The 23,929-nt window shown below is 57.5% G+C and overlaps 1 protein-coding gene across 13 annotated transcripts in view; it reads right to left on the reverse strand.

Moving 5' to 3' along the window:
* Window positions 1–553: 553 nt before the first annotated feature.
* LINGO1 (leucine rich repeat and Ig domain containing 1) overlaps window positions 554–23,929 on the reverse strand; it is a 207,255-nt gene continuing 183,879 nt past the window's right edge. For 11 of the 13 annotated variants that reach the window (XM_025390119.1, XM_025390116.1, XM_025390117.1 and 8 more), the window contains one exon: window positions 554–3,426. In XM_025390119.1, coding sequence (XP_025245904.1) covers window positions 1,570–3,414 — 1,845 coding nt within the window. In that variant the 5' untranslated portion in view covers window positions 3,415–3,426 and the 3' untranslated portion in view covers window positions 554–1,569. Of the gene's footprint in view, window positions 3,427–20,253; window positions 20,862–22,224; window positions 22,297–23,929 lie in introns of those variants that run through there. The other 2 variants (XM_025390113.1, XM_025390114.1) reach the window with 2 other exon arrangements.

The raw sequence follows: 23,929 nt of genomic DNA on the forward strand, positions 1-23,929 counted from the left end.
CCAGAAGCCCTAACAGCCCAGGACAGGCTCAGACCACAGCCTGGTGGAAGACGGGGCCAGACTGGGCCTGGGAAGCCTCAAGGGCAGTCCCAGAACTGCTTCCCCCAGTCCCCACAGCCTGGGCACTCTACATGGGAAATGGCATACAGTAGGTGCTTGATAAATGCTGTGCAAAGAAGGCTTGGGCAGAGTTGGTGCTCCCAATCCTTGCATCAGTCCAGGCCAATGCTATAGAGGGCCTCCAGCTTCTGGGGAGCTAAGCCTTGAGCCCTGTAGAGCTGTTATCATCAGGCCTGGCAGTCAGACCCACCACGAGACCAGAGGTGAGGGACTCCCTATGCCCACGGCCTCAGGATCCCCTTCAGGTCTAGAGCCCCCCTCTCCAGCCAGTGCTGCCAGCCACAACCCCAGCTGCTGTCCTAGGAGGAGCCTCTGGAAGTCCCTGGAGCGCCACTCCCCTCGACACACCCCAGCCCTACCCTCATGAAGGGACCCTCGGCAGCCCCATCCCCCACAGTGAGATAATAATGACCATAATGAGAACAGTCACCCACACGTGTGCACAGCGCTTTACAGGTTACAAAGTGTTTCACATACATCATCTCATCAATTCCTCACAACAGCCCTGTGAGGTAGGCAGGGCAGGGGGTAATGTTCCCATTTATACAGATGTGGAGACTGAGGCCCAGAGAGGCCAGTGACCTGCTTGAGGCCACACAGCAAGTGAGCAGCAGAGCTGGGACCAGAGGCTGGGGTTGGCCCCACCTCCAGCCCCTGGCTCTCTGCACTAACTGTGCTGTCCCCTAGGAGGACCCCAGCCCCTGTCCAGAGTCTCAGCCACACCCAAGCCAGGCTCCCACCCCTGGCAGTAGTGCTGCCTGGCAGCCCAGCAGACAGGCTCCCACCCCCATCGGCAGACCTGTCCCCTCCACCCGCTCCCTGCAAAAAGCCAGCCCGGAGCTGGGCCCAGGCCTGCCCCCTAGCCTGCTCCTGATGGCGCCTGGGGCGGGGTGGGCAGGTGGGTGGGGCTGGAACCTCCTTTCCTGTTTTCCTGAGTGATCCCTCCCCACAGGGGAAGAGAAGAGAAAGGAGGAAGAAGAGGAGGAGGAGGAAGAGAAAAACAAGAAACTGAGTTGGAAGAGGGCCCTGGATCAATCAGGACGTCAAAAGTTTGCATTCCGACTAGCTATAGGAAATAGTTTTTTTCTCTTTTTATTATTTCAAGTTTTCATAAAAATCCATAATTATTGAAACCCAAGTTACAGAGAAAGTTCGTAACTTTTTTATTGAATTATTGACTCTGCCGCGTGTCGGTTCATTGGCTTTCAACTCCAGTCTGTCAATGCCCCTGTGCAGGTGGGGTCCCCAGGCCTGGGCTTCTGAGGTCCTGGTAGAAGGAGGGCAGGTGGTGAGGGCTGGCGGGGGGCAGCAGGGGACGGAGGCGGGAGGGAGAAAGAGAACGTGTGTAGAAGGTAGGGAGGAGGTGGGAAGGACTAGAGAGTGAGCAGGTGGCGGCCAGGCCCCTTCCCCTGCCCGGCCGCTTGGGGGTCCCTGCCCCCCGCCCTGGCCTCATATCATCTTCATGTTGAACTTGCGGGGCGCGTCGGCGGAGCTGATGCCTGCGTCCGACTTTCGGGGGACATACTCGATCTCGATGTTGTGCTTCGTGTTGCCCTTGCCCCGGCTCCAGAGAAACAGCAGCACCAGGCAGAAGAGGACGACGCCCAGGAAAGAGATGAAGCCCATGGTGGTGGCGATGATGAGGGTCTTGATGTCGAAGGGGAAAGGCACAGTGGCTCGGGTGCTGTTGGCCTCTCCCTCGCCCGGCTGGTTGGAGATGAAGGCGAAGGTCTTGTTGGGCTGATGGGGCCAGTCGGGTGAGTAGCTGCGCACATGCAGGTGGGCGGGCATGGAGTCGTTGCCGCCTGCATTGGCCGCGATGCACAGGTACGTGCCATTGTCCTGTACCTGGGCGTAGCGCACCTCCAGCGTGCCATCAGGGAAGACTGTGAGCCGCCCATTGCTCTTGGCTGAGACCAGGTGCTTTCGGGGTGAGAGCCAGAGGATGGCGGGCGGCGGGTCGCCATCGGCCCGGCACACAAACTGCACCGTGTGGCCCTCATCCACAAACACCTGCTGGGCCTTGCGATCCCGGATGCGGGCGCGGCGGCAGGTGAAGTAGTTGGGCAGTAGCACATCAGGGAAGTCCTTGAACTCCTTGCCCTGGACGAACTCGGGCGTGGCGCACGTGGGCTGCTGCCGGTTGAAGTTGAGCCGCCAGCGGCGCCGGAACACCCACAGGAGCCGACAGTCGCAGGCCAGTGGGTTGGAGTCCAGGATGAGCGTCTCCAGGTTGCCCACCGAGTGGAAGACCGATTCTTCCAGCGTGGTCAGCTGGTTGCCAGAGACATTGAGCACGCGCAGGTAGTTGAGGCCGCGGAAGGCGTAGGGCTCCACCATGGCCAGCTGCCCGCCCACCAGCTGGATCTCCTGCAGCCGGAGCAGCTCATGCAACATGGAGCCCTCAATGGTGCTGATGGGGTTGTAGGAGAGGTTGAGGAAGCGGAGATAGACCAGGTGGCGGACGGCCAGGTAGGGCACAGCGGTCAGATTGCAGTGTGTGATGGACAGGGACGTCAGGTTGAGGCCGTAGAGGCAGTTGGGTGTCATGGTGTCCAAGTAGGGCCAGTGGGAGATCTCCAAGACCTTGAGTCGGTACAACCTCTTGAAGGAGTAGTCCCGGATGGCATTGATGTTGAGGTGCCGGAGCCTCAGGACGATGAGGCCGTGCAGGTGGGACAGCGCCTCGGTGGGGATGGAGGTCAGGTTGCATTTCTCCAGCGTCAGCTGCTCCAGGCTGTTGAGGCCGCTGAAGGCGCGGTGGGAGATGTAGACGAGGTCATTGTCGCCAACCTCCAGTGACTTGAGGTTGTACAGGTCCTGGAACATGTAGTCCAGCAGGATAACGATCTTGTTCTCGCTGATGTCCAGCTTGGTCAAGTTGCTGAGGCCAGTGAAGACGCCCAGCGGGATGAGCTTCAGGCGGTTGCTGCGGAGACCCAGCGTCCGGAGGTTGAAAAGGTTGTTGAAGGCGCCAGGCTCCACGGCGCTCACGATGTTCTCGTTGAGCTCCAGCTCCTCCAGGTGCGGGAAGCTGGCGAACTCGTCCTGGTTGAGTGTTTTGATGCGGTTCTTCCCCAGGTCCAGCAGGCGCGTCTCGGTGGGGATGCCCTCAGGCACTGCCACAAAGCGCTTGCGGTGGCAGAGCACAGCCCGGTCCTGGGCGGAGCACTCACAGCGGGGAGGGCAGCCTGTGGCCGAGCCTGACAGCACCGAGCCCAGCACCAGCAGGAGGATGGGCTGCCAGCAGGCCAGGAGGGGGCTGGGCATGCTCCTCACGCCCCCCGCCAGCATCCTCTCGCTCACCTGCAGCAGGGGGCAAGCACAGGACAGAAGTGGCAGTTAGAGGGCAGTGTGTGTCTGGACCCCACCCCAAGCCGCCTGGGCCCCCTCCTGCCCTGTCACGACGACCCTGATGCAGATAGAGAGGCAGGGTCCAGATACCCATGCCAGAAGGGCCTCTGGCCTCCTCATGCTGCCTCCTCCTTGCCTCTTACCCTGCCTGGAGTCTTCCCAAAGGACCCTCCCAGCACCCTTGGGATGGAGGGGCTCAGGGAAGGGACAGGTCACCTCAAAGAGCCTGGCATTGGCACCATCTCCTTTACATTTCACAGGCGGTTGACTCCAGGCACACACCCTGCCCAGAGTCACAGTTCCCCTGGTGCTCATCAGGGATAAAACCAGACCTGCTGTGCCGCCTTTGGGCTCACAGTGGGGATCAAAGGGGCTCAAGGGCTGAGGCCTCTAGGAACAGCCCCCAAGAAGCCAGAGCAGCCAGAAGTGTGGCTAGACCCCAGCCTACATGGCCAGGACTTCTGAGGCTGCTGGGGGCCCCACTCACTCAGCCCTGAGCCCTGAGCCTCCCCAGGTGCAAACACCATCCCCCCTGCCCATCAGCTCTGTGGCTGGGTCTGCAGTAAACCAATGGCACCTGTCACTGTTCACAGGTCGGTCACCCATGGGGTTCCTGGATTGCTGGAGGACACCTCATCCAGAAGGCCCAGCCTTGAAGCTACCCTCCCCCCGCCCCCTGCACCTGCAAATCCAAATCCAGCCTGGACTCCTGGTGGGATCTGTGACTCTCCTCTTCCTCTGGGTCCCATTGGTGACCCAGCTCAGGCTCCTGAGCCCAGTGCCTGGAGAATCTTTTTTTCTGCCTCCCGGTCTTGGCTCCTGCAGTTCTTTCCTGCAGCAACGCCCCTTCCTTGGCTGTTGAAATTCCATCCTCAAGGCCTAATTGAAGTCTACCGCTCTAAGAAGTGTTTTCTGATACCCAATAAGAAGTGAAGTGTGCTCCCCTTAAAAAGCCTCTCCAGCCTTCACCTGTCTGTCTCTCAGGGCTCCCATCACCTTTTTCCTAGTACAGCTGCTTGTCTGAGGAAGGTGCAGATTCCCACAGGCCAGGACAGCCAGGCAACCCCGGAGGAGTCTGCCCCTACTACAGCACCAAGGCTTGTTCAAGCTGGGCCCTGAAGCCATGCAGGGCTTGAGGGGTGGTGATATGAGAAACCGTGCAAGGAGCAGGGTCCAGTTTGCATATAGGCTGCAGGTAGAGTGAGCAAGGGGTATGTGGGAGCCTCCATGACCCTCTCCCATCCCCTGTTCAGAGGCCACTTGTCCCCACTTCTGCCCCGAACTGCCTCCCGTCTCCTCCTTCCCTCCTCTCTCTCCATCCACCCCCATGGGAAACTGGCCTGGCAAAGAGTGTGAGTAGGGGGGTGGGGGGAAGGTAGGTCAGACCCTAGGAGCTGCTCCACGGGTGGATTGGATGGCCTCTGGGAGCCAAGCTGCAGTCATCTCGCTACTGGTGGGGTAAGGACCCACTCCCGCTCCTCCACTCCAGCCTCCAGTGCCCCTGGGGCTTTGCTGCCGTGTCCACACGCTGAACTCATGGCCTGGAGGGGGCTCACTGCAGGAGGGGGAGGCCCAGACTGCATGTCCCCTCTCCACCCTAGCTCAGGCCCTTTTCCCACGCCTTCCCACACCTCACACAGCCCCTGCTCTCATGGCCACAGGCCATCCATCCTTGTCATCCATGCATCAGCCATCAAGGCAACTGAGGCTCAGAGAGGTTGTGGCTGTCCAAGGACACCCAGCCAGTAGAGGGAGCAGTTCTGGGGTGGGAGCTCTGGTCTGTCCACAAAGCCACACACTTGCAAATGCTCCACCAGTCTCCTAGGACTGACAGGAGCTTCGTGGTTGTTGATTAAGTCACTGATTAAGCAGAGAGGACTCAGGGTGTCACTGACATGTTATGGAATCTGCAAGGGTTTTGTCATCCCCAAGGGCTTTGTCCACCCTGACCCTCCCTTTGGCCCCTCTCATCCTCTCTCCAGGCTCTTCTGCAGTTCCGCTTCTCCCCACCCCACTCCCACCAGGCTATTTTCCACAGTCACACACGCTCCAGTGACCCACCAAAAAAGCAAACATCCTGACAGGCGATCAATAAGTAATTGGGCCAGAAGCTGGGGCTGGCGCGGGTGTGAGGCTGGGGACCTCAATAGGTAAATAGGACTTTTAGCATCCAGCTTAGGGCCGGGCTGGTGGGTGGCGGGAGCTGCTGGAGAGAAGGCTGGGGAATGAGGGGGGCTAGTGAGGACACAGGCCACCCCGAGGTGCTGGTAAGCCCCTCTCATACAGACACGAATCTGGCACACAGGAAGCTTGCACCACCTGTCCTCAACCTGCCCTGAGCACTCTTTTCCTCTTTTCCCACCAGTTCCTGAGCAAAGACACCTGGGCCTCCCCACTTTGTCCTGCACACTCCTATCTCTAAGTCATCTTCTTCTGGAGAACTGTCCCAGACTCCTGCCCCAGCAGTCTTTGTAACCTTCCACCCCAAAGGCCACCTCCTCCAGGAGGCCATCCTTGACCTACTCAGTCAGATATCACCTCTTGTCCCCAACATTGTTATTCTTATAGTAGTGATTTTATGTAATTGGTGTATAGCACACCTCATTCCCCAAAGTGATTTGAACCAACTGACAGAAAAATTATGCTACAAGATGATAAAAAGATAAAAGCTAAAAAAGGGAAGCCAGTCAGGAAAGAATGCCACCAAGTCCTGCCTAATGACAAAAGGTGAGAGCTTCCTAGTGACCTTGAGCAAAGAGGGAAACATGCTCTAAAGCCTCAGCATTTGGCATCTCTCCTGTAATGTATGTTTAATCCTGGCTCAGTCATGGGTGTGTGTGTCTCACCTGCTAGAGAGTGAGGTGCTCAAGGGCAGAGAGTGTGTCTGTAGCTCAGAGTGAAGTGTGGCACAGAACACACCCCCACGAATGTTCTTTGAAAGGAAACATGTGCATGAGTGAGTTTTTGCAGGGGTGGAAGCCCTGCTGATGGGGCTAACCCTCGATCAGGCCCACTGAGCAATGAGAGACCTGAGGAATTGAAACATGTTGGAAGCCGGGCATGGTGGTGCTGCAATCCCACTGTTATCCCATTGTAATCCCAGCTACTCAGGAGGTTGAGGCAGGAGGATCACTTGAAGCCAGGAGCTCAAGACCAGGCTCGGCAACATAGTGAGACACCCATCTCCCACAAAAATTTAAAAATTAGCCAGGCATAGTGGGACACACCTATAGTCCCAACTACTCAGGTAGACTGAAGTGGGAGAATCCCTTGAGCCCAGGAGTTTGAGGCTACAGTGAACTGTGATTGTGCCACTGCATTCCAGCCTGGGCAATAGAGCAAGACTCTCCATCTGTAAAAACAATAAATAAAATAAAATAAAAAAGAAATACATTGGTAGAAAAGCTGGTCAGCCTTGCCCTGTACAGCTGCCACCCCAGGCCTGGCAGTTGGTCCCACAGAGCCATGGGCCATGCTCCGTGGGAGCAGGACAGCTCTGGGAGGGTATGGGCTCTGAGATGCCTCATCCCATGCCTCTTACATGCAGCTGCCCTAACGGTGGGGAAGCTGAAGCTTGAGAGAGGCTAGGATGCCTGCCCAAGATGACACAGCAAGGGCACAGCCCGCTGGGCCTAGTCTCCTGGTCTCCCACCCCCATGGGGTCCCTGTCATCTATGGATGGTGGCAGAGTCACGTCTGAGGGGTCACCCAAACTGCTGAGTGGGCAATGTGCCGCTCCTGCCATCCTGGCACCGTTCATTCTGCCTGCTACTCCTGCAACTGTCAAGAAGAGGTATTTTATGCATTTTAATCAGTGTTTTATTTTGGATCCTTGCCCCCGAAGGGCTTCCTACAAGGGTAAGAGTTTAAAAATTGGACCAATAAATACAAAGGAAATAAAACATCAAAGGCAGGCAGGTGGGCAGGCAGCAGAGAGCTGTGCCTGGAGCACCACACACAGACCCTAAAGCATCCAAAGTCCTTCCCAGGCTCAGGTCAGTGGGGGACCCTGAGCCATCAGACCAGCACTGCAGAGGGCTGCCCCAGGCTCTGTGCTGCCCCACAGTGGAAGGGACAGGCTGCTGGCCACCGGTCACACCCTCCTTCATGTCCTGGGACAGACACGGCCTGGTTCAGGCAACGCTCCCTGACACATGCAGTTCTCTGTGGCCAGCCTGCTAGAGAGTGATGCCTCAGCGATGCCTGCCCACTCTGGCGTGCACAGTAAGGGCTCCACTTCAGGATCCCTGAGGGTACCGCCACCAGGAACTAGCCCTTTTCCAGCTGGAAGGTCGACATCCTCAAACCTTCCTTAAGGGTAAAGGGAAATGGGAGGCTCAGGCCAAAAACTGCAGTTTCACTGGGGCTGGAAAAATCTCTCTGGGGGCGGGGGGTGGCTCAGGATGGTGGGCTTCCTTCCTTGGGGCATCACATTCAGGGTGTGCCCCCAGGGTCTCAGGGTGAAGGAGGGTAATTAGGGGAGATGGAAGGGGCCTGGGATCACCCATGGACAGGTTCAGAGAACACTGAGAGGGCTCAGGAGTCACTCTGTGCAGCATCTGGAGTCACAGGCAGATGCTCAGGAGTCACAGGCAGCATCTGGAGGCCCACGGGGGCAGGGGCATGACTCCCCCACAGCATCCTCTCTACAGGCTCATCCACCAGGCACCTTCTTTAGAAAAGGGGAGGGACTAACACTTGGACAGCCCTGGCTATGGGCCAGGTTTGGGGCTTCTTTTTTTTATATGGGAGTCTTGCTGTATTGCCCAGGCTGGAGTGCAGTGGCAAGATCTTGGCTCACTGCGACCTCTGCCTCCCAGGTTCAAGCGATTCTTTGGCCTCAGCCTCCCAAATAGCTGTGATTACAGGTGTCCACCACTACGCCAGGCTAATTTTTGTATTTTTAATAGAGACAGGGTTTCACCATGTTGGCCAGGCTGGTCTCGAACTCCTGACCTCAAGTGATCCACCCACCTCAGCCTCCCAAAGTGCTGGGATCACAGGCATGAGCCACTGTGCCCAGCCAAGGTTTGGGGTTTTATACATATTGTCTCAGAAATGCTTTCAAAAGAGATCTTTCTTACCCATTTTACAAATGAGAAGAACAAAGGTTCTGAAAAGGGAATTTGCTTGCCCTGGGCCTGGGTCACAAAGCTAGAGGGTGGCAGAGCTCTGTCTCCTAGCTGGGCTGCCTGCTCCAAGAGCTGCCTGATGCGACACAGCGCTTAGACTCTGCAGGCCAGGCCAGGGGAGGGGCTGTCCTGTCAGGGTGGAGATAGGGTGAGGCCCCAGGGCTGAGGGAAGGCCCTAGTCCTCAGAGAGCTAGGAATCTGCCCACAAACCCGACAAAAGCATTTGGGGACAGGCATCTGCCCCAAAACCTGACAAAAGCCTTTCCCCAACTTCCAGAAAACGGTGTGTTACACGCACCATGTGTGCTCACTGTTTTTCCTCCACACTCCTTTCTTTCCTGTGCCTGCTGCTGCCGCCTGGGCCTCAATCTCACCTAATGTGGGGCTAGCTGAAGCACAGAATGGCAAGTTGAGTTATTTTAGGTTTATGGTATCAGTATTTCATAGTGCTCCCACTCAGCTTTCCTCAGGGACCGCAGGGATCCCCCCCCACCCTGCCCAGCACACAGGCATGCAATCTGGCATGGAGGCATCTGCCCCATGAAGGCTGGGGCCCAGGGTCATCTGGGAGCTCAGCCTGGCTGTGTGGCCGGGGCAGTTCCTCACGGGGAAACGAGGAGGTGGGGAAACGAGGAGGTGTGTACAGTCTTCGTCTTGCCTTGATGCCTGCTGTGCCTGTGAGTGAGTGGGCAGCAGGAGGGATGGAGCGAGGAGGACAGCAGGCCTGGGAAGGGGGCTAGAGCACTTTGGAAAGTCTGCCCAGGGCTCTGCCCAGATCCACTGCCAAGAACTGATGGGGAGAGCAGGAGAGGGAAAGAGACAGAGACCAGGAGACACCCAGGAGACACGTGGTGGGTAAGGCTGCAGAGGAGAGGAAGAGAGAGGCAGAGAAAGCAGAGCCGGGGGAGGGGAGAAAGATAGGGACACAGGCTGGGGGCAGAGAAGGGAGAGACAGAGGCCAGAGCTTGCTCTGCAGGCACAACCACTTTCCCAGCCCCCACCACCTGTGCATGTCAGCCTGGGGCCTGTTAACACAGCCCCATCTTCGCCACTCCACCAGGTGAGTCTGAGCACTTCCATATCCAGGTGGGGAGGGAGACTCAGAAAGGTGAGGGGACTCACGCCGGATCACCAAAGAAGAGGCAAGGCCCAGCCTGGGCTCCTTGTGACTTGTCCTCTCCCCGAGTCCCTGCCTGCCTGAGGTCCCTTCTTTGCTTCAGCTTCAGTATGATGGATCCGTTTCAGGAAATGATAAAGTGTGTTAGCGGGAACTGTGCCTGCTCAGAGATGACTGGGGTCAAGTGGCCAGAAGTGGAGGCGCAGTGGGGCCCATCTAGAGAGGACTGTGACGGTCACCCCGGCCTGGGTCTTTCCTTCTGTCGCAGTGGCCAACCATCCATTCCCCCATGCCTAGAGGCCTCCTACTTGGCCTTCAGAAGCAGCCCAGGGTCTCTCCCCTGGTGGCTCTCCTCTAGCCTGGGAAGAAGGGACAGCCTCTGGTGGGTCCCCTCTGGATCTCTGGCCACCCTCTGCCCGCACTGCTGCTGGGCTTCTCCCAGCTCCGTTGGCACTTCTGCGGCCTCCTCTTCTGCAGCCCCCAGACTGAGCGCCTCCGAAGTGGGACCGGGCCTGACACAGCTCCACACTCCCAGGCCCTGCCTGCAGACGCGCCCACCTCAACGGAGCAGAGAGAGCCCACCAGACAACTGCTGCGAGGGGCAGGACGCGCACTCTGCTCTCCAACTCCTAACCTAGCTCGTAATGAAGGAAGGCTTTGTGGTGAGGGGAGGTGCTATGTGAGCTCAGGCTAAAATACGAACATTTCCCACAGGCCTAGAAAGAGGCAGGGGGAGGGCACGTTCCACAGAGGGAACAGTGAGAGCAAAGGTGTGTAGTGGGGAAGGGACTTGTGGCCTGGTCAACTTGAGAGCATCCTGGGACTCCTAATGGCTTCTCTCCTAGCCCAAATCCTGACCCCAGTCCCTGGACTCCTTTTAAAGATGCTCCATTCTGGCTTTCCAGGGCTAATCCCCGCTGAGGTGTGAATGGCTGATAATGGCATAAGGTAGGAGCTGCTAATGGGAGAAACAATTCCGTCATTGGCCAGTCTAATCTTGGGAGCTGCCTCCTGGTCCATGGGGAGGTGGTGAGGCTGGAAGGCGGACCCTGAGAGTTGCAGTCCTGCGCCCAGGCTGAGCTCCTGCAGGAGAAAGCCTGGCAGAGTGCGCAGCTCCACCAGCCGGACCAGGCAGCCTGTGTCTGGCCGTCTCTCTGGGGGCTGGTCCGCCCTGCCCCCACCTGCCCCCCCTTTCCCCTCCTCCTCCTCAGCCCCCCATGGGGACAGAAAAATCAACCTGGAAGAAAACTGAGGTCATGTCCTTTGTCGTGTATAATTCTTTATTTTCCTCTCGCTCTTGGTTCTGGCAAAAAGTTGTTGGGCCCCCGGGGTGTCTGTGTGTGTGTGAGTGTGTGTGAATGTGTGTGAGTGGCTTGTGTGTGTGTGAGTGGCCTCTGTGTGAGTGTGGTGTGTGTGGCCTCTGTGTATGTGTGAGAGGCCTCTGTGTGTGTCTGTGAGTGGCGTGTGTGTGGCCTGTGTGTGTATGTTTGGCATGTGTGTGGCCTCTGTGAGTGGTGTGTGTGGCCTCTGTGTGTGAGTGGTGTGTGTGTGTGGCCTCTGTGTGTGTGGTGTGAGAGTAGTCTCTGTGTGTATGGTGTGTGTGGCCTGTGTGTGTGATGTGTGTGAGTAGCCTCTGTGTATGTGTGTGTGGTGTGTGTGAGTGGTCAGTATGTGTGTATGTGGTGTGTGTGAGTGGTCACTGTGTGTGTGTGTGGTATGTGTGAGTGGCCTCTGTGTGTGTGTGGTGTGTGTGTGAGTGTGGTGTGTCTGTACGAGTGGCCTCTGTGTGTGTATGAGTATGGTGTGTGAGTGGCCTCTGTGTGTGTGTGTGGCCTCTGTGTGTGTGTATGGTGAGTGGCCTCTGTGTGTGTATGGTGTGTCTGTGAGTGTGCAAGTGGCCTGTGTGTGTTTGGTGTGTCTCTGTGTGTGTGTGGTGTGTGTGTGAGTGTGGTATGTCTGTGTGAGTGGCCTGTGTGTGTGTGTATGTGAGTATGGTGTGTGAGTGGCCTCTGTGTGTGTGTGAGTGTGGTGTGTCTGTGAGTGTGCAAGTGGCATGTGTGTGTGGTGTGTCTCTGTGTGTGTGTGTCTCTGTGTGTGTGAGTGGCCTGTGTGTGGTGTGTCTGAGAGTGGCCTGTGTGTGTGTGGTATGTGTGTGTGAGTGGCCTGTGCATGTGTGTGTTTGGTGTGTCTCTCTGTGTGAGTCTGGTGTGTCTGTGAGTGTGATGTGTCTGTGTGTGAGTGGCCTGTGTTTGGTGTGTCTCTGTGTGTGAGTCTGGTGTGTCTGAGAGTGGCCTGTGTGTATGGTGTGTCTCTGTGTATCAGTGTGGTGTGTCTGTGTGAGTGTGGTGTGTCTCTGTGTGTGAGTGTGGTGTGTCTGTGTCTGTGTGTGAGTGGCCTCTGTGTGTGTGTGGGGTGTGTGTGTGAGTGGCCTGTGTGGTGTGTCTGTGAGTGTGGTGTGTCTGCGTGTGTGTGTGTGAGTGGCCTCTGTGTATGTGTGTGTGTGTGTTGGCTGCCCCTCCTCCCCCACACTCTGGCCCCCAGCACCATCACTTAGGTGCGCTCTGGGAAGCTCCATCCTCTCCCACATGTGCTCACTGGCCTCAGCGCCCGCTGGAGGGTGCCGACTGGGCATGGTGTGGCTGTCTGCCTGTCTGTCCTGGGTCACCCTGGGCAAGCACTCGGCCGCCCTGCACTGAAGGGAGGAATGCCCCTGTCCAGCTCACCAGGGCACAGTCATCTCAAGAGCTGCCAGCCTTCCGGCCAGCTCGCAGCCCCCGGCCATTTGTGGGATAAATTATGAATTTTAATTGTCAGAGCATCTGAGTGTTTCAAGGCTTCTATATATAGGCTCTGCCCTCCAGGAGCGGCAGGCTTGGTGGAGAGGAGTGGGAGTTGGGCAGGGCCAACAGGAGGCCCATTCTGGGTGAGTAAAGTGGGCTGCGTCCAGTGTACCCCGCCCTGCTGTGTGATCTCGGGGGAGTCCCGGACCACTCTGGGCGCTTCCTGCCCCTTGCACAAGGTTGCCCAGTACCCCCACTTGGATGGGAGCTGTCCCAGAGCTGAAGTGAGGCAGGTAAGTGCCTATTTGGGGGGATGACCTGAGGGGGACCCAAGGACAACCCTAGTCCTGCACCCCAGTATCTCCCTTCTCATGTCTTGAGATGCCAACCCAGGCTCTTGGGGACAGGAAGATGCCCCTCAAGGCCCCCAGCGCCATCCCCTGCCCAGGCCAGTGGCCCCTTGGGACATGCTTGCCACATCCCCATTGGTCCTCTCACACTTTCCTGGGGCTCCCAGGGGGACCCCTCTCTGCAGCCCCAGCCCTCAGGGCCTCTCTATTTGGGAACAGCTCAGGCCTGGAAACCAGTCAACCCCCACCTGGGAGAGCTATAGGCCTTGTGCTTGGGGTTGGGGGTGTCACAGCCTCATAGACTGAGGCTGGCAGCGAGAGGCTGAGAGGTGTGGTGGAATTAGCCTGGGATTTGGGATTAGCCAGAGAGCTAAATAGAATGATGATGAGAATGATGATTGGTAAAACCCTCATAGGTGGCCTTCGGTGTGCCAGGCATTATTTCAAGCACTTTGCATATAAAAATTCATTTAATCTCACACAAACCCATTGAGGTAAGTGCTGCCATTATCCCCATTTTGCAGATGGAAAAAGCAGAAGCACAAAGAGTTTCCATAACTTGCTCGGAGTCAGTGTTAGCATGATTTGAACCCCAATGGTTTTGTTCCAGAGTCCATGCTCTTCATCACTTCCCTACAGTGCCTTTTTTTTTTTTTTTTTTTAAGCTAACACTAACATAGCATTGGCTATGCGCCAGGCATGAACCTGTCTGATCTCCATAAGCACCCTAAGAGGCTGGTATTATCCCCATTTTACTGATTAGAGAACTGAGGCACCAAGAGGTGATGCACCTTGCCCAAAGTCCCACAGTGATGAGTGGCAGAGCTGGGACTGGGCCTGAGGCAGTCAGACTCCCAGCTGTCCTGCCCACTCCTGCATACTGCCTCCTTCTGATTCAGGTTCAGGGGACTGCTACGTGATCTTGGGCAAGTGGCTTTACCTCTGGGGACCACAGATTCCTCACTGGGAAGTGGGGACGGCAGACTTCACACTGTCCTCACTGCTGGGGGTGGAGAGTTCCGGGAGAGGGAGAGGAAGAGACATTTATATCGAGCACACACAGTGCTTTGCTGAATGACCCCACCACCCCTCACCACGCTACACACCCACTTCACTAATGAGGAGACTGAGGCTCTGAGCCATTAGTTCACCTGTCCAAGGTCCTGAGCTTGTCTGGTTCCAAAGGCATAACACCCTTAGAGACCCTCACACAGATGAGGAAACTGAGGCCCAGGAGCATCAGGGACTTGTCCAACATCCCACAGCATCTCTGGGCTAGGGCCTTGGAAGGACCCCAGCCTCCCAACCGCAGCCACCTTCTGTCCCCAACATCATACAAGGGTCACATGGCCACCCCATGGCAGGGCTGGGTCACGGACAGGTGAGAGTTTGGGTTATTTCTGCCTCAAAAGGGGAAGAGTGAAAAATAACCCTCTAAAACATCACAAACCAAGGTCCAGTGAGTTCTGTATAACATGGACAGGCAGATTATAAATAAAACACTTGCCTCTCTCCCAGCACTGGCAGTTCAAAGCCCTCTCCACTCAAATGAATCTTGGCCACGCCACTGCCAGAGTCCATTTTTCCAACCTGGTAAACTGAGCCCAGTATCCAGGAGGTGATGGAGGCTCCAGTCAGACACATACAGGAGGAGTGTCCTGTTCAGGCACAATGGATGCTACCACCCAGCTGCCCGTTCATAAGAAGCCCAGACTTGGGGGAGGAACTGGCACCTCTGCAAATCTCTAAGGAGCGTATCAAGGCAGAGGCTGCAAAGGTCCACTGCAGGCCCAGAGAGGGGAGCCAAGACCCACGTTCAGCTCAGTTTGAGGAATCCGATGAGACATTACATGGCTCAGGACAGAAGGTCTGCCTCAGTGGTAAGTGAGCAGCCCATCATGGGAGGCATGCAAGCTGAGACCATGGATTAAAGCGACTACAGGAGGCCTCCTCTGCTGGGATCTATACCTCAGTAGCCCCTCTCAGCTCTGAGATGCCCCTGTGTTGCACCCAAGTAAAGGGACTTGAGATAGCTGGTCCCCGCCCCCCCGCTTCCCCACCCCCGCCATCTGCTGTCCTGCATCGGGCTAGGCAGAAGAAACGTGCTGGCCAGGCCCCCACCCCCTCCCAGAGCTGAGGGCAGGTTTTCTGCAGAGGGAAGCAGAGGAGGTGGCAGAGAGAGATTAATTCCCCGAAATGGGAAAAAATAGAAAAACACACACACCACACACCCTAATAACATGTAATAAGAGGTTGGAGACGAGGAACAATGCCCTGGTAATGTCACCCTGGCGGCAATCAATTTGGGTGTCACATGAAATAGGCATAATTATTCCGCCAGCCCCGGTGCTCGTCTTTAACCAGCTCCAGGGGCCCAGGCCCAGGCAGGAAAGGCAGCGTGGAATCAATCGTTGATGCACCAGGCTGGCAGAGGAAGCTGCTCCAAATTAGCCTGGCAGCACCCAGCTTCTCAGACCCTCTGGACCAGCAGGGATCTGGACGGCCTCGCGTGTGCGGGCCCTGCAATGCTCAGGAGTCACCTTGCTCAGCCACCCCTCATTCCATCCATGAGCAGGAGCAGTCAGAGAGGACTCCCCAAGGAAGTGAGAATGGAGGAGGAGCAAGCACACATGTGTTCCATCCGGGGTTCATTCCCTGGGTCACCAAACTCTTATTAAGCACTCACCAATGCCAGGCCTCATGCCAGGTGCACAGGGCGGCTGTGCAGGAGGTGGGAATGCTGAAATAATGAAACACAGGCTCCCTCTACCTCCTAAGTTAGGACTACTCCTTCCCATCCTGGGATAAACACAAAACCTCTGGGGTTCCTGGAATTTGCTATCCTTTGTTTGCACTAAACATGCAGGGACTTAAGCCCTTCTTGCTCCTCCTTCATCCCACTTGCTTGTGGAGTCCTCCCTGATTGCTTGTACCCATCCCAGACTTCAGGGATGGTAGAGACAGCATTCCCACAACTGGGGGAATGGGTGCCGATGGGATGACTGCTTAGTGAGCACCCAGTACACACTGGCTGCTGCCCATCTCAACCCCCATTTCATATACCAGAAACCTTGAATTCCAGAAATGCAAATCAAGGCCATCATGAAATACCATCTTACATTCATTCAATCAGTAAAAATCAAGCCCCCTGACAATACCAAGTGTTAATCAGGATGGGGTGCAATGGGAACCCTCATCTCCTGCTGGGGTGACACAAACTGGTCTAACCAATTTGGAAAACACTTTGGCAAATATCCTAGTAAGGGTGAATGTGAACATGCCCTACAGGCCAGCAATTCCACTCCTAGCTCTGTGCCCCAGGGACACTGCACGTTGCCTCAGAGATGGGAGGAGAAGGTTCCTGGCAGTACTGTTTCTAAGAGCAAAAAATGGAAATAACTTAAATGCCCATTGGTAGGAGAATGTTAATTACACTTTTATGATCACATGACAGAACATTATACATCAGTAAAAATGAGCTACATCTATTATTCACAATATAGATGAAGCTTAAATGTGATGAAGAAAAAAGGTAAATTCCAGAGGACTGCATACAGTTCATGCTCTTTTTATAAAGTTCAAAAATAACTAAAACAGAACCACTTATATATGTTAAAATATATAATTTTAAAGAGGCAAGAGATTGTTAAATATATGATTTAGAGTAGTCATTGAAAAAGAGGTGATGGGACGGGGTGTGCAGGAGCACATGGGAAGGTGTACATCATTATTGGATTGCTGGTGTTTAAGTTGGAGAGTAGGGTAACAGTGTTCATTATAGTATTATTACTACTACTATGATTAATACTAAATGCCTCGATTAATTAATTAACAGGCTAGGCCTGGATTAGTGAGTAACAGCCGCAGCCTAGAGGTCAGGAAGGACGCATTCTAGACTGAACCGCAGGCTTGCAAGCTGGGGACTTAGAGCAAGTCACTCACCACCTCTCTGGCTCTGTTTTCTTAGGTATAAAATCAAACCTCTGCACCTACCACCTACAAGGATAAGATCATGAGCATATCACTGATGTAAACTATGAGTAGCTAGCACTTCTTAAGGGCTTATTGTGTACCAGGCACTGTTCTAAATGTTTTGCATATGTTAGCACACCTAATTGTCACATCCTCCCTTGAGGTGAATACTATTGTTACCCTCACTTTATGGATAAGGAGACAGGCCCAGAGAGATTAAGCAACTTGCCCAAAGTTACAGAACTAGGCAGTGGTGGAGCTGAGACTTGAGCCCAGGCTTTTGGCTCCGGGGTCCACACTCTTGACAACTTCGCTATGAAATAACATTGAAGAAACTGAACACACACAAGTAGATTGTTGTCAGCACAGCTCTACTGAGCCCATACAGCACCCAGGGATATTCATTCGTTCATTCATTCACTTGTTCGTTCATTCATTCATTCATTCATTCATTCATTCATCCACAACTAAACAAAGGTCAGCATCAAGAATGCCTCAAATGTATTGGGAAATGAATCTGCCTTCTCACACTCTTTCTACAAAGAATCTTCCCTGATTCTGGAGTCCCCTGCTTTCTGTGTCTCTGCAGTCTGCTACTTCCCTAGGACTCAGCCAGTCTCCCTCTCTTCCTAAAGCACCTCTGACAACCTCAACCCCCAGGGAGAAATCCCACCCTTCTCTGAGCGTCTGTGTGGGCTAGTGAGTACCGTTTGTCTCTTCCCAACTCCTGCCTGGGGCATCTTTGACATCACCTAGCTCTGTGCATTCATGCACAGGTAGTCCTTGCCACTAGCCAACAGCTACTCTCTTGTACCTCCAAGGGTCTGTCCCATCCCAGAGGCCAGGCAGGAGGGCCAAAGGAAGGGTACTAGGATTACTCAGGGTGTTCAAGGCAGATCATGCTTAGCCCAGAGCCGAGCAGGCAGCTTGGTTAGGATGTCCAGAACAAATGCATGCGTGACTGGGCTGGTACAATATTCAGTGCAAACAAGTGTGGTTTTATACTGTGGGTGACTGGGGAAGGAGGGGCAGTGACCTGAGGCAGGCAGAGGCTTCTTGGAGGAGGGGGTCAGGAGAAAGAGAGGAAAGGACCTCTTGTGAGGGGATGCAGGGCCAAGCCAGGTGAGGATGGGTGGATACGTGGCGGAACTGGTGGAAACAGAACAGAAAGCCTCCAGAGGCTAACCATGGAGGTGGGTGGGGCTGGAAGGCCACTTTCACAGAGTGCCACACACAGGACAGCTAGCCCAAGAGACTCCAGCCAGCAAGCTAAGGTTCTGACTCTGAAACCACCACACCTACTGCACCCCCCTCCCTGGCCCTTCCCTGTTCCACTTCCTCTCTTCTCCCACCCACACGCTGCCTCAGGCCTCCTTGGGACACTGCACGAATGACTGCACTGCCTTCTCTCCCAACAGGAACACACCCCAACCCCAATTGTGCTTCTCCAGATATCTGCTTCCACAGGCGCCTGAAAAGCAGCACCACAGGAGCCCTCACTGGCACCAGGGATCCCGTCCAGCCTCATGCAGAACCACCACCCGCCTCCACAAGGGTTGTTTTTTTGGGGAGTGGGGTGGGGGAGGTCCCTCTGGGAGTCTGGGTTTTAGAAAACAATACCCAATATAGGAAAAATGGATGCCCAGAGGGCAGAGGATGAAGATGAGCCCAGGTGAAAGAGGACTATTGCAAGGCGTAGTCTCTCCACCTCCCTCCCAGTCACACAGGGCCCTTGGCTTTGAGCACATGCCCATTCCCCTAAAAGCTGGTTCCCACTCTAACTCCAGACCCTGGGGACCACTGCAGCTTTAACTAAGCCCTACCCACGGGCTCACACTTAAATTATCAGGGGGTGGTGAGGGGGGCAGAGACAACCAGAACACCACAGGGGGCCTGTCCGTGCCTTCGCTAAGCCCCTTCCAGGAGGGGCAGCTGGGTGCTGCTGGGAGCCCCGATCTGAGTCCGTGCCCTCTTTCAGCACGGTTCCAAGGAGTTCTTGGTCTTTCCCCTGTGCCACCCTATACTCTCCTTCCCACCTCGGGCCATGGGTAGAAAGCAGGAAGGACAGGCATGCTGTCCCAGTAGACCTGCTGCTAGCGCCTTCCCAAAGGTGTGAGGATTTTGAGCTCCTTCCTGGCTTATACAAGGACAAAGGGTCTGGGAGCAGCTGGCCCTCTTCTCACTGACACTCTGCGCTGGATCTGGGGAAGCCCCAGGCTCTCTGCCGCCTGGGTGTCCCGGCTCATTGCTCCCTGGGCATAGGAGATACCCATGCTGAAGCCGCTGGCATAATGACCAGCAGGGTTGAGCCCAGAGCTGCGGGCCAGGCTGGGCTATGCGCCCTCTGGCTGCCCAAGCCAAGCAGAGGACTGATGGAGGGCTGGGCGAGCAGGAAGGGGCTGTCCAGATGCCACAGGCCCCACCTCAGGGCCTCCTGCACTCCCACCCGCTCAGGGCAGAGCCGTTCCCATCCTCTCAGGCTCCCTTCTCCCCCACCCCAATCCCAAGGCCTCTGAGAACAAAGAGGAGGTGCTGGCACAGTCGGGCTGGACCGGGCTGCGACCCCAGCAGGAACCTGGAGGGGGCTGCCCACTGACCTGGCCCCACCCCTCCTCAAAGTGGGATCCGCCCGGAGGGACACATCTCCTGGCATGCCTTGAGAGCAGAGAGCCCACAGCCCACCCCAAAAAGGGCGTGAGGGGGAGCAGGAGGCTCCCTCCTTACCTCCCTCTTCTCAGCTGGTTCCCACCTCCCACCCGCTCTGCCTTAGAATGAAAAGTGGGGCAGGAGGAGGTGAGAAGCCCAGGCTGAACGCAGACAAAGGGGAGGCCCCTAAAGGGTTCCTGGGCTCTCCCGGTCCCCAACTCCTTTCCCTTCACTCTCCCTCCTCCCCATCTCCTTTTCACTGGGCTGGAGCTGGAAAGGGGCGATGCTTGTGTGTGGTGGGGAGCTGCCATCCAGGCTGGAGCTTGTGGAGAAATCCAGTCCCTGACCTGTGTCCACCAGCTAGGGAGTGTCTGGCGCTGGTGGGGGCTGCCTGGGGTCACCTGGGGTCCACGAAGGGAGGTACCTACCCAGGGCTGAGCAGGGGGCTTACCCTCTAGAGTGACCAATACTCAGAATGGGAGGGGGGACAGGGAGGGAAGACCAGAGCAGGGCTGGGACACCCGTGGGGACCCCGCCCCAGCTCCAGGCTCCCAGCTTACAAACCCTGAATTTGTTGGGGTTGGAGGGAGGGGAGGTGGGAAAGGAAGAATCTTCATTTCTGAGGCTTGAGGGGAAATCGGGCCTGTGATCCCAAAGGAGGTCTGGGTGGCACCGAGGTGCCCTGCAACCCCAGGAGGGCGCAGCCAGGGCCGACGGCGGCCCCCAGGGGCGCTCGCCGCGGGGCTACCCGCTTGGGGCTCGGCCGCGGCCGCCTGGCTCACCTGCATCTCGGGCGCGCCTTCGGTCCGCTCGGCTCGGTCACCAATCGCATGTCTCTCCAGCCGGCCCGGCCAGGCCCCAGCCCCTGCCCAGCCCCCTCCTCCGTCTCCTCCTCCTCCGACACCTCCGCCCGGCAGTCCGCGCGCCCTCGCGGGGCTGGCCGTCTGTCTGTCCGCCCCGCGCGGGCGCGAGCCGAGCCAGAGCCGGGGCCGGGGCTCAGGAGTGGGGAGGCGGGAGGCCGCGGCCCCGGCGGGCGGAGGGGCAGGTGCGCTCAGGATGCGCGACAGGGACTCCGCGAGCCTGCTTCAGCGCCCTGGGCCGGCCCGGAGCCGCCGCCGCCGCCTCTGCCGCTGGGGCCGGGGTCGAGGCCGGGCGCGCTCCGCCGCGGGGCCGGGGCCGGCGGGCAGCGGCCGCGCATGCTGCTCGGCGCCCCGCGTCGGTAGAGGGGCCGGAGCGGCGCGGGTGGGGACTCCGCGCCCTCCGGGGCCAGGACCGGGACCCACCGCCGCCGCCGCCGCCTGCGCTGTCGTCCGCCGCCCGCTCCGGCTCCCGCGCCGGCTCCCTCTCGGGCTCCGCGCTCTGCAGCGGCGCGGGGAGGGAGCGCTAGGAGCGAGCCAGGGAGGGAGGAGGGACCGAGGGAGGAGGGAGCGAGCGAGCGGCGGGAGCTGGGCGGGGGAGGAGAAGGCGCGGCCGCAAAACCTGGTGGTGGTGGTTGGGGGGTGACTCGTCTCCTTTCAGCGGAGGGGGCGGAGAGCGAGGGGCGCCCCAGCCGCTGCCCTGCACGTTTAGGGCAGCGAAACAGGCAGGGGGGCGCAGGCGAGGGGCGCACCAGCCAGGCGCTCCAGCTCTGCACACGGCCGCGCCCCTCCGGGTTGGGGGCTCAGGGCGAGTCCCGGGCCAGCCGGGTCTCTGGGAGTCCGGCGTGTGGTCCTCCCTGGGTGTATGCGCGCACACCGTTGTGTGTGATTTTGTGTGGCCACATGCGTGTGCATGTGAGCGCGCCAGTGTGTTTACACGTGTTAACTGGGCTGTGGACGAACACACGCACGAGGACGGACAGGGCTCCCCACCCGAACAGGGTTGTTTGGAGGGCGGCATAGGAGGCCGACCGGGAGCCCCCGTCCTGGCCCTGTTCCCTCTTCTCGGAAAGTCAGTGAGCCTGCAGGGTCCACATCCTGGCGCGGGAGGGCGAGTCAGTCAGAATGGGAAGCTCCAGGGGACGGCGAGGAAGCCGCGCTGGCCCGGCAGCTCTACCCAGGAGCGGGGTCTCGCGTACCTCCTCGCGGCCAGGGTCCCCGCCCAGCCTGGCTTCCTGCCCAGCAGAGGGCGGCAGGCCTCTCTGACCCGCTCCGTCCGGAGGCTCTGCACCCAGCGGCCAGCAGAGGGCAGCGCAGAGCCTCCGTCTGGGCTTGACTGTTCCCTCCTCCCGGAACGGTCCCGGGGATCCTCGGCTGGGGCCACAACTTCAGATGGGCCCAAGGAATGGGACCTCTCCTCGGAGATCCAGATCCTCCTTGAAACTCAGATACAGAAACTAGGCCAGCAGGGATGTCTTGGCAAAGCCTGCAGAGTAGGTTACCACTCTCAGGACCTCACCTGTTTTCCCTGTACTACCCCCTCCATCTCCTTGAAGCCAGACACCCTTTAACACCAAGCCAGTTTTATTAGAATAACCATCAATGCTGACACCACCCGGCACAGGCATCCCTTCTCCACTGCTGGGAACAACCCATTAGCACAAGAATAATCCTAATAGCTTGAGTCCACAGGGGCAGCTGAGGCTGGGGGAGGGGATCTAGCCTAAAGCCTCTCCGATTCTGGGGCAGACCCTGGAATCCCACTTCCAGTGACACCCCCTGCCCGACATCATTGCAGAGATGCCTGGCTGCCACGGAGGGACCTCTCCCCACCCCCAACAGCACCTTGTTTCTTCGCTGTTCTGCCTCAAGCACAGCCCAAAGACTTGCACAGACCTTCTGTTCCAGCTCCACCATTTCTGGGTACTTCTCAGGCTCTTTGGCACACCGTTGCTCTGGACAGTCCTGTCTGGAGCACTTTCTCCTGTCTCCCATCCTCATCCTAGGCCTAGCTAGAGCCGCCTCCTAGCACATGTCCATGATATGCTCAACTGTGAACTGTATGTTCACCCTCCAGCAACTCTGGGGGAGGCACTATTGTTCCCCTGTGACAGAGGGAGGAAAACCCAGGCCCAGAGAGGTTCCAGGCTCTGCCCATGGTCACACAGCCAGCAAGGCACACACAGCAAGGCACGGAAAGGGAATTGGACTCGCCTTCTAGGGCTGAGTGGACCAGCAGGGGGCAGGCTCGGCAGAAGGACTTACAGGTGGGAGGGGAAGCGGGGAGGGGAAGCGGGGAGGGAAGCACAGGAGTCCCCCTCCCTCTCAGGGCCCAGCGCAGGCGGCTCCCCGGTCCCTCAAATCCGCGCTGCCTGGACCCCTCTCCAGACTCCCCAGCCCCCCCACCCCGGCTGTTTGTGAGCTACCCGTGCGCTCCCGCCCTCCCGCGCCGCCTCCTCCCACCAGCCCGACAGGAATAGACGCTCGCTGGCTTCTGCGTAAAGGCTCCGCCAGGCACCCGGCGGGCGCGCAGTCCCGCTGGGGGGCGGGGGCGGGGGCGAGGGCTATTCCTGGTGCGGTGACTGACGCACGCAAGGCGCGGCCACCACATCTCTCCGCCCCCGACTCACCTGCTCCCTGCCTCAGTGATCTCGCCGGAGAAATGGGGGAGAGACCAGTCCTTCCACCCCCCAAGCCCCAGGTGCTACCGGAGGAAGCTGGGATCCTGGGTTGGGGTATTCTGGGGTCCTGGGTTGGGGTATTCTGGCGCCCTCAATGATCCCTCCGCGCCTCGGAGGCAGCAGGGATGACCACAGAGCTGTGTCTGGGAGGACGGGCCCCTTGGCCTCGGTTCTCCACTGTCAATGGCATCCAAGCCATTACCCCTTCCCTTTGTCTCCAAAAGACATGACCTCTCCCAGCTCTCCCTGTTTTATTCCAATGGAAACGATGGGGAGCTTTGGGGGAACAACCTGGAGGAGAGGGCTTTTTTAGGGTCTAGCTTGGGCCTGGTGAGAGTATGGGCCCCTGACCTTGTCACCTAGAGACTCCAGGAAAAGGGGGTCTGTCACTGGGTCCCCACCAGTCACCTCTGCATGAGCTGTGGAAGAGGAATCTCTCCTCTCCTGTCTGGTGGGGTGGTTCCCAGCAGAGTCCTCTCAGGGGTCCCAGGGCCATGGAGAATGTGACACAGCGGAATGGCCAGTCCAAGTCTTCTCTGGCACAACCAGGGGATCACGTCCAGGAGCTACAGCTGAAGAATGTTCCCCGCACCCCAGGCCACTGGCCCACTCGTGCCATGCCTTTTCCCTGATTTCTACCTGTGCTTTAAAACCTAACCAAGACCCATCTCTTCTATTCCTGCCTCCTCTTCCCAGACTGAAATGACCTTAGAGGCAGGGCCCCAGTCTTTTCCCTCTATCCTTACACTAGGAGCTCCCAAGAGCAGGTTTGAGACTGCGTGTCTCATAGGTGGGCACACAGCAGACCCTGGCTGCAGGCTGAGAACTCAGCAAGTCCCAATAAAGCAGGAGCCGGTGGCTGGAAGGAGCCAGCCTGACTGCTCACTGCAAAGCAGAGAAGCTGGAATGGGTTTGCCGGG

Source organism: Theropithecus gelada, chromosome 7a, assembly GCF_003255815.1.
Source record: "Theropithecus gelada isolate Dixy chromosome 7a, Tgel_1.0, whole genome shotgun sequence".
In the NCBI taxonomy this organism is placed as follows: domain Eukaryota; kingdom Metazoa; phylum Chordata; class Mammalia; order Primates; family Cercopithecidae; genus Theropithecus; species Theropithecus gelada.